This window comes from Panthera pardus, unplaced genomic scaffold, assembly GCF_024362965.1.
Source record: "Panthera pardus isolate Hobbes unplaced genomic scaffold, ASM2436296v1 HiC_scaffold_24, whole genome shotgun sequence".
In the NCBI taxonomy this organism is placed as follows: Eukaryota; Metazoa; Chordata; class Mammalia; order Carnivora; family Felidae; genus Panthera; species Panthera pardus.
In genome coordinates, this window is record NW_026526810.1 from 65,233,542 (window position 1) to 65,243,842 (window position 10,301).

At 39.1% G+C, this 10,301-nt stretch overlaps 1 protein-coding gene across 1 annotated transcript; it reads left to right on the top strand.

Annotated features, from left to right (window-relative positions):
- Positions 1-3,274: 3,274 nt before the first annotated feature.
- Positions 3,275-9,022, top strand: LOC109255679 (uncharacterized). The gene is made up of 4 exons (XM_053888725.1): positions 3,275-3,375; positions 3,521-4,057; positions 6,772-6,812; positions 8,828-9,022. The coding sequence occupies exons 1-4, from the start codon at positions 3,291-3,293 to the stop codon at positions 9,020-9,022; spliced, it is 858 nt and encodes a 285-aa protein (XP_053744700.1). The 5' UTR covers positions 3,275-3,290.
- Positions 9,023-10,301: the final 1,279 nt, after the last annotated feature.

Sequence of the window (10,301 nt, forward strand, 5' to 3'; positions counted from 1 at the left end):
TTCTTTCCTTTGTTCTTGGGCAGCCTGGAGTGCCAGGAATACCCTTGGGCGGGGGTGGGAGGTGGAATGCATGCCAGCTGTGCTTTGACCTCAACTTGCCTTATCCTCCCTCATCATTTGACATAATATCAGAACTTACAAAATCATCAACATTTATGGTTATGGGAAAACGAATTTCTCTTTGCAGCTCATTCTAGTCCGAATCCTGATGTTTTACTGCTTTGGACATCTGCTAAGTCACTGGTTCCAAAGTCAGATTTTTCAAAGAAGTTGTGGACTGCATAGTTATGGGTAATTGTGTCCACATATCAATAAGATTCTTCACTGAATCACGAACATGCCATTGAAAAAAAAAAACTCAATAAAAGATAAATTACCCAGTTTAAAAATGGGCAAAATATTTGAGCAGGCTTTTTATAAAAGAGGTAGGAATGACCAATAAGCACATTAAAAAGATGCTCCACATTGGGGATCAACAAAATATGCCCACAAACCAAATCCAGCCAGCTACATATTTTTGCAAATAAAGTTTTATTGGAACAGAGCAACGCTCATGTATTTATGTATTATCAGTGGCTTTTTTCATGCTACAATGGCAGAGTTGAGTAGTTGCAACAGAGACCAAATGGCCTGCAAAGCCAAAAATATTTATTCGACTCTGTATTGAAAAAGTCTGCCAAACTTTCTACATCCTTAGTCATCAGAGAAAGACAGGGTAATACCACAATGAGATCACTACATAACCATTATGTCAGCTGAAAAAAAAAAAGATGACTATATAATACTTTGGCAAAGATGTAGAACAATTGTCTATATTAGAATTTATTTAAAGACGCGTTCTCTTCAATATAAAGGACTCTCCCTGATCTGATGTTGAGGTTATGGGAGGAAAGACAGCCCAAGCAGTGACTCAGCCAGCGGGCCAATTTCTGCATCTGAAAAGACCATAGGGCACGTGACATTCCACCAAGAATGTTTCAGGAGCCCTGTTGTCTCTTGGTAGGTCCCTCTTTGCAACCAAGACCTCTAAATCCACCTGAGATACATCTCAGTAAAAAAGAGCACAAGTTTCATAGAACTCAACAGGGGCAAAATTTCATTCATCCGAAGACATCACTGGCTCAAGAAGATTCAGTCACTTACTTCCGTGCTCTAATTGACCCAGGGATTTCTGAACACAAACTGTTAAGAAACTGTGGAAAATCGTTCAGTGTGACTTTTCTATATGACCACCAAGAGGCAGTGCTGCTTCAAAGAAGATTAACATTTGTCTCACCCACACAAATTCATCAACTAGCCTGAATTAACCCTTAAAAATTTAATCAACTATTATCTCCTACTTTGCTTCAATTTGTATCTATTAATCATCTGCATGTATCTATGCATTTAACTATCTACCTATCCATCCATCTACCTAAATAGTATCGGTGTTTAGTCTAATAGTTTGAAAAATATGACTTTGAAAAGCAACACTTTTTCTAAAGTTTATTTATTTATTTTGAGAAAGAGAGTGCAGAGGGAGGGGGAGAGAGAGAGGAGAGAGAGAATCCCAAGCAGGCTCTGTGCTGTCAGATGTGGGGCTTGATCTCATTAACTGCGAGATCATGACCTGAGCCAAAATCAAGAATCAGATGCTTCACTGACTGAGTCACCTGCCCCCCCCCCCAAAACAACACTTTTTAAAATAATATACCTTGTTCTTCAAGGTCAGGGTTACATTAGTTTCTTTAATATGAATTTGTGTTGTTTTCACCCATACACAGCCAACCTCCAATCACTGAGTTAATGTGTGCATAGAGTTCTCTTATCCCATTATTTTTACTGGGAAATCTACTGATGATCTAAGTCCTAGTTCAAGCATATCCTCCATAAGAACCCTTCTCCATCTGGGTCTAGAAGCAGAGTCCATTACTTTTTCCATCACATCGATTAGATACACAGTTCTCTTTTGTAGACTTTATTTAGCTGAACTTGAGTATTGACTAGGTTGACTGAAGATTGGGACTATGTTTCTTTCAGAATGAGACCCAAGTGTTGCTCATTTAGTAAGCACTCACTTATATATTGAAGATACGCATTAATGAATGAATAAATGAAAATGGAAGAAACACATCAGAAATGCAACAAACGATAAGAAATCTCTTTAGAGTACTGGAGTAGAATGAGATTGGGGAATGAGGAATGGGGACTCTAATCATTGGCTCCAATTGAACTCTGATGTGTTTCCTTTTTATTAGATTTGAGATGATATCAAATACAGATACAACAAAATTTTCTCTGTGCTTCAGAAAAATTATGTCCTCCTTATTTCTTCTAATTTCTATTATTTGTAGTACCTATCACTCTTATTTTTAGGGCTGCTTTTGGAATTTATCCTGAATTTCTGTCTCTATGCCCTGCCGTGTTAACGTCTAAAGCCAAACTGATTCTTCGTATTTTCATATTTTACCCATTAAGACAAAATGTGAAGAAAAAGTTAAATGTTTGTTCAAACTCAGAATGAGCACTACTAAAAATGCTACGTTACTGGATGATCAAGACTCCATATCTTCTGAAATCTGCAGAATCTTTCTATTCTTTTATGCCCATTTGGAGATCAAAGGTCCTGCAGAACAGATTATTCCAGTACTTTCCAATTTCTTTTCCCCAGGTATATTCTTAGAAATACTTAATTTACCTGATTTATATTTTAGAAGAAATATAAAAGAAATCAAAACTGGTTCAATTATTTTCTATAATTCTTTTAAGATCATATATAATATGGACACATTTAAAAGAGTGTAATAAAATTTAAGTTCCCTAGGGGAAAGAGACCATATATTCTCTATGTTCTGCTCCATCACCCTAGCTTGTAATGTGATATTACACTTTTTGTGTGTTTTTAATAGACTTTAATTAGTATTTGTAATAAAAAAAAAGAAATGCCCCACACATGCTAATCTTGTGGCTTCATAGGGGTCCATCTCTTCCTTTTCTTAAATGTAATCTTTATTGACATATAAACCTAGTGACCTAGTATATGATTTTTAACTAGGAGGTATGAGGAAAAGGAAGAGGGGTTTGGGGGAGGAGAGAAATTCTAAACTCATCCATGTGTTGGGGAAATTTTTGATTCCCAGAGAAGATATTTTCAGTGATTCTAAGTTAGGGCAAAATGAGGAAGTACTTCCTTTGACAAAAATAGTTTTCAGTGAAAGCACTTGTGAAGGGGTGGGGCCTGTTGAAGGAATTAAAAGCAGGTGTGACCTTGAAGTTAGAGTTCTAGCAAGCTAGGAAGAACAGAGGACCAAATGAGTTGTCTCGGATCTTTGGTGTCGGGAGGAATGGACAAGATCCTGAGAACATCAATTTTAATTCTATGGCTTCAACTAGGCTGTGAGTTGCAGAGGAGAAAGGCCAGGATATGTCTTTAATCTGGGGGGATGAGGAAATTGGGATACAGGCAACCTCATGCACGTCGAAACTTTAAGAGGAAAATATAAATTCGGGGACCTAATGACTTTGTTATTTTTTTAAGCAGGGGTGAGCGGCCAAGAGAAGAGTGGCCAGGAGCAGGTGAAGCAGGGCCCTCCATCTCTGATAGTCCAGGAAGGAGCTTTTTCTACTCTGAACTGCACTTATGAGAACACAGCGTTTGACTACTTCGTATGGTACCGGCAATACCCTGGTCAAGGCCCTGCATTACTACTAGCTGTGTTCTCGGTTAAGCACACAAAGGAAGATGGGAGATTCACAGTTTTCGTCAGTGAAAGTGCCAAACAATTTTCACTGCACATCATGGCTTCCCAGCCGGGAGACTCAGCCACCTACTTCTGTGCAGCAAGTGCACAGTGCTCCCCAGGCACCTGCTGCCTGTACCCAAACCTGAAGCTGTGGCTCCAGCCAAGCCCTACTGTGCGGAGGAAGCATTCACACGCATGCGCAAAGTCTGATTGGCCACAAAAAATTCTCGATACATTCAAGAGGACTGGAATGATACAGAATTTATTTTCTGATCAAAGTAAAATGGATTCTGAAGGTCAACTGCAAAAAAAAAAATGTCTCTGGAAACTCTCAAGTATTTGGAATTTAAGCCTTGAACTTTAAAATACAATAGCCTCCTCTTAACCACAGTTTCCCTTTCTGTGGTTTCAGTTGCCTGTGGTCAACCATAGTCTGGAGGCAGATGGGCCTCCTTCAGGCATATTGTCAACTAACAGGAGGTCACCATGCCTACTCCGTTCCCCTTGCTTCCTCTCATCATGTAGACATTTTATCATCTCACATCGTCATAAGAAAAGAGGAGTAGAGTACAAGAAGATATTTTGAGAGACCACATTCATATAGATTTTATTACAGCATATAAAAATAAAAATATACATGAGGTGTAGCTAAAATAGTACATAGAAGGAGATTTAATATTTTATTTTATTTTATTTTAATACCAGTGTAGTTAACATGCAGTGTTCTATTAGTTTCAGGTGTACAATAGAGTGATTCAACAATTCCATACATTACTCAGTGTTCATCATGGTAAGTGTACTTTTAATCCCCTTCACCTAGGAGATTTAATATTTTATTTTATTTTGTTTTGTTTTGTTTTTTTTTTTAATTTATTTTTGGGACAGAGAGAGACAGAGCATGAACGGGGGAGGGGCAGAGAGAGAGGGAGACACAGAATTGGAAACAGGCTCCAGGCTCCGAGCCATCAGCCCAGAGCCTGACGCGGGGCTCGAACTCACGGACCGCGAGATCGTGACCTGGCCGAAGTCGGACGCTCAACCGACTGCGCCACCCAGGCGCCCCAATATTTTAAATACTTACTTTCGTAAGGAAGAAAAGTTGAAAAACACTGCTGTAAGCTTTCAACAAAAGAAGATAGAAATAAAGAACAAATTAAACCCACCATAAACTAAAAAAAAAAAAAAAAAAAATTAGAAAGTCAAACTGATGAACTACAAAACAAACAATAGAGATAAAAAAATTTAAAGTTTATTTTCTTAAGATGATTAATAAAGTTGATATGTCCCTAGCTAGAATTATCAAGGAAAAAAAAAAAGAGAGAAGATACAAATTATACATGTAAGGAATGGAAAAGAAAACCACCCTCCAGATTCTACCCTACAAGGATAATGTAAGAATATCATTAACAGCTTTGTGCTGCTGCGTAAAACTATAGAAGTAGACCCACACAAGTGGGGACAACTGATTTTTTGACAAAGTTTCAAGGCAACTCAATGGAGGAAAGTTAGCCTTAGCAACACATGGTGTTGGGACAACTGGATGTTCCTAAGCAAATAATTGACCCTGACCTAAATCTCACACCTTTATACAAAAACTTGAGAAGAGTCTCAAAATGGATCATACACCCAAGTGTAAAATGTAACACTATAATTCTTTTAAGAGAAAATATAAGAGAAAATCTTCATGACCTAGGGCTACGGGAAGGGATTTTTGACAAGACACTGAAAGGACAATCCATTAGAAAAAATCAACAACCTAGATTTCACCAAAATTAAAAACATTTGTTCTATAAAAGTTAAGAGAATAAAAAAGACAAACCACAGATTGGCAGGAAATATTTGCAAAATACAGTTTCATCAAAGGACTGGTATTCAGAATATAAAGAACCTTCTGAACTCAATAGGAAGGAAACAAACAAAGGAAGGAAAGGAAGGAAACAAACATTTTAATCCAATTAAAAATGGGCAAAAGATTCATGCAGACACTTCACCAAAGAGAATTTGTGGTAGGGAAATAAGCATATAAATAAGCATATGAACAGATTTTCAGCATCATTAGTGACTAGGGACATGCAGATTAAAGCCACACAGAGATACCACACCACATCTATCAGAATTGCTAAAATAAAAAGTACTGACAATACCAAGTTCTGGCAAGGATGCAGAGAAATTGGATCACTCATACGTGGCTGGTGGGGAAGTGGTACAGTCCCTCTGGAAAACAGTTTGGTAGTTTCACATAAAGTTAAACATTCACTTACCTTACAATGCAGCAATCACACCCCTGGGTACATACTTTAGAGAAATGATAAGCTTATGTTCACACAAAAATCTGTACATGAATGTTTACGGCAACTATATTTGTGATGGCCAAAAACTGGAAACCACCCAAATCTTTTTCATTGGGTGAATGGATAAATATACTGTGGTACATTCATACAATGGAATGCCATTTAGTAATAAAAAAGAAAAGATTATTTAAAAAATTTTTTTTAATGTGTATTTATTTTTGAGAGAGAGAGACAGAGCATGAGCAGGGGAAGGGCAGAAAGAGAGGGAGACACAGAATCCGAAGCAGGCTCCAGGCTCTGAGCTGTCAGCACAGAGCCCAATGTGGGGCTTGAACCCCCAAACCGTGAGATCATGACCTGAGTCAAAGTCGGACGCTTAAACCGACTGAGCCACCCAGGCACCCTGGAACAGACTATTGATACATGCAACGACCTCGAAGGATCTCAAGGTCATTATGCCAAGTGAAAAAAGTCCATCTCAAAAGGCTACATAATGTATGATTTCACTTACTAGATTATTATGATTCCATATATAACTTCTAATAAATTAAGCATAGAGTTATGTCATAAATGAATATGATTTTACTGCTGTTACATTTGGTATTCCAATACACGACTGGAGAGGTTACAGAAGCCAGAAACATATTTTGATATCATCTGTCTGAACAATATTTGCTGTTGTAAAGTTACCAGTTCTCATGGTTTGGTGGTAAGTAGGAAAGGAAAGGAGATAATGAGTTCCCCTTTGTCTCATGTAGGGAAGCCAAAGATCAGTGAGCATGTTTCACTTCAGAATCAGGTTGGAGGCAAGAGAAGAATCAAAATATGAATAAATATTTGCAGTCACAGCCATGATTCATAATAAATTTGTTTCAGATAAGCCTGTCAGATCTTATCACAGATTAATTTACTAAACTTAGAAATTTTGAGCAATAAATCTTTTTTTCTTATTTTTGTTCTTTAAATATTTTAATTTTATTTTTGAGAGAGAGAGAGAGAGAGACAGAATGTGAGTGGGGGGAGGGGCAAAGAAAGGAGGAGACACAGAATCTGAAGCAGGATCTAGGCTCTGAGCTGTCAGCACAGAGCTTGACACGGGGCTTGAACTCACGGACCTTGAGATCATGACCTGAGTTGAAGTCTGACGCTTAACAGACTGAGTCACCCAGGTGCCTCAGTAATAAATCTCCTTCTAATTATTGCTTTGGTATTAAGTTTTAGGCTTGTCCTTAACCAGATATAATCATTAGGTCATAAGGAAAGACAAAATAATGTTTAGGACAGGACAAAACTCCGAACTGGGTGTCATAGCACGTTCAAACTTGATTTAGCCATGGGGCACCTGGGTGGCTCAGTGGGTTAAGCATCTGACTCTTGATTTCAGCTCAGGTCATGATCTTGTGTGTTCATGGATTTGAGCTCTGCATCGGGCTCTGCGCAGACAGTGCAGATCCTACTTGGGATTCTCTGTCTCCCTCTTTCTGCCCCTCTCTTCTCACTCACCCTCTCTCTCAAAATAAATAAACTTAAAAAACTAAAAAACAAATAAACAAAAACCTTGATCCATCCAGAAACCACATTTCAGAGGCTGCTGCTCTATGCAGCTGAGGGACCTTACACCTCTACTGTCAGAAACCCGCAGGGCCATTTCAACAAGAGGGTCATCTGGCCTTCATGCTGCTCTCCAGGCTGCTGTGCCCACAGCACATGGTCTCCTTTGCTTAGTTACAAATAATAACAAACCAAGGCATCAGTTAACTGTCAGCACTCAGAAGCAAAATGGGACAGAGAGGTAGATGTCTCAACTAACTATAAACTCTCTTCGTTGCCCCACTCTCTGATAAGTTACTTTGACCTTAGAATCAAGGAACTGGCAATGCTTTAGAGACCTTGTCTGTACCTTCTTTTCTAGTTATTTGCCTTTTGGTCCTTTTAGATAAATTCATCCACTAAAACAATGAAACTGAAGAGAAGACTGACAGCTACATTCCACACGATCAGTTACAGTATACAAAACTTAGCCACCATGTGGTCTTGACATGTCCTAAGTGCGTGAAACCTATAGATATCACAACTTGTAGGAGTGGATTATAGCACTGCATCACAGAGCGATGTAGCATGCTTACCTTAACTTTATTTTACAAAACACACACACAGACCCACACAAACCACCCAGCCACAGATTTTATAAGCGAGACCAAAACCTCTGGACCAATGAGAGAAAATATGACCTCAGGACAATACTAGGACACATGATCTAATAAGTACAATTCTACTTATGGAGGCAATAGGATTGAATATCCTGATCCTTTTTAGAGTCTAATACATAAAGCTCAATGTCAGATTTCAAAAGAAAAATAGTTTATTTCTGTTATAATTTCATAAAAATATAACTGAATGAATTCAGAAAGTCAGAATTTTCATCAGCCTGATTTTTTCATCATTTGATTTTGAAGGACCTTTATTCTAAAAGTTAAGCAGAATCCTAGAACTCAATAGGGAAGAAGAAAAAGAGATGTACTCATTGCTTTGAGTAGGATAACATTTCACTGAGAAAGCCAAAGATCTGTGAGGGTTTTTGTTATTGTTGTTGTTTTTTAAATCATTAGATTCTGGAAGGAGAAAAGAAAGTATAGATTAAATTAACAACTAGTAAGTAGTTGGAAGGTCCACAGCCCATAATAAATTCCATTTCCAATGGGCCCCCCAAATTCCTCCTCTGAAAATTATCAGTGTATGTCAACTGGTTCAATCTTCATTTCCCTTCAGCTCAAAACTTTCATGCTAATAAGCTTCTTCTATGTCCCCTTTCAGGTACTACCTAACTTAGCTATCAGGGAAAAACCAGTAGACAAAGTAAAGGCTTGGGGTGAGCCAGACTCTTATCCGTGCATGGACCATGTGGTCAATGAACATCAGAAACCCTATTTCCTGTTTGGGGGAGTAGCCTCAGACCCCAGGAACTATGTGTCTGTGCTGCGAACCACTCAGGCACTGCTCTCTGCTTAAGGCAGAGCTAAACACCTCTGTCCTGGGAATGTAGGCCGCATGCTGCTCTCCAGCCTGCTGAGGGTATTCATGGCCTCTATCTACTCTCACGGGGAAGGTTCCAGAAAAAGGTAAGAATGTTAAGAATGAAAGGGCTGCACGCAGGCAGGTGGTCCTTAATGGGCATTTGAGGAAAAAAGAAAGATTCAAGACAAGCAAGCATATTATGATTTCAGTTTGGTTTCTCTTTGGGTCCTACATTAGTCTAATTCTTCACAATATTTTACTCACCACATCAGCTCTGTTTTCAGATGTTTCCCTCATGATCCAGTGTGGCCCAGGAAGTTACTCATGTCCAGCTGGCCACATCCATGTAACAGGTTCAGCAGCGCAGTTACCCTTGATCTGTCTGTATGAAACAATGCAGAGCACATGATACATTTTTTGGTATATGCAGCATCCCAGTGGAGAGATCACTCTCCTTGTTCATCAGAGTTCTTTTGGCAAGAACACAAAGAATGGTTGCTATTCTACAAACTTCCAGAAATCAGCTAAATCCATCAACTTCACCATTTCAACCTTATAGCTGGAGGATTCAGCAAAGTATTTCTGTGCTCTCCAGGAACACTGTTCGAAGTGATCATAAAGCTGAATAAAAATCCCACAGCTCAGGGGCGCCTGGGTGGCTCAGTCGGTTAGGCGGCCGACTTCGGCTCAGGTCATGATCTCGTGGTCATGAACGTGAACGTGATCGTGAGTTCAAGCCCCGCGTCAGGCTCTGGGCTGATGGCTCAGAGCCTGGAGCCTGCTTCCGATTCTGTGTCTCCCTCTCTCTCTGCCCCTCCCCCGTTCATGCTCTGTCTCTCTCTGTCTCAAAAATAAATAAAACGTTAAAAAAATAAAAATAAAAAAAAAATCCCACAGCTCAATAAGAGACAGCCTCCCTGCTGCAGGAGCCAAGTTGAAATGCACACCTGCAACGTCCCAGACAAGAAATGGTAGTGGCTGTGGTTGCTTAATCCGCGGTGTGGATCAGAAGGTTTAATTCTAAGTTAAGCCTTTTTCTATGTCATTTGGAAGCAGGTGTCGAGAGTAACTCTCTTCTAATACATTCTCAGTTTGAATTTTTGACCTAAAATCCATCATACAGAACATGCACAAAGTCACCTGAAGTTGAAAAAACGTACCCCATGATGATTTTAAAGTGTCAGTGTCAGTTAAAGATGCTCACACCGCAAATCTGGGTCTAGTTATCTGGAATCACCATGAAAATCATCTCCTTAGTCCTTTCTTTTTAGGC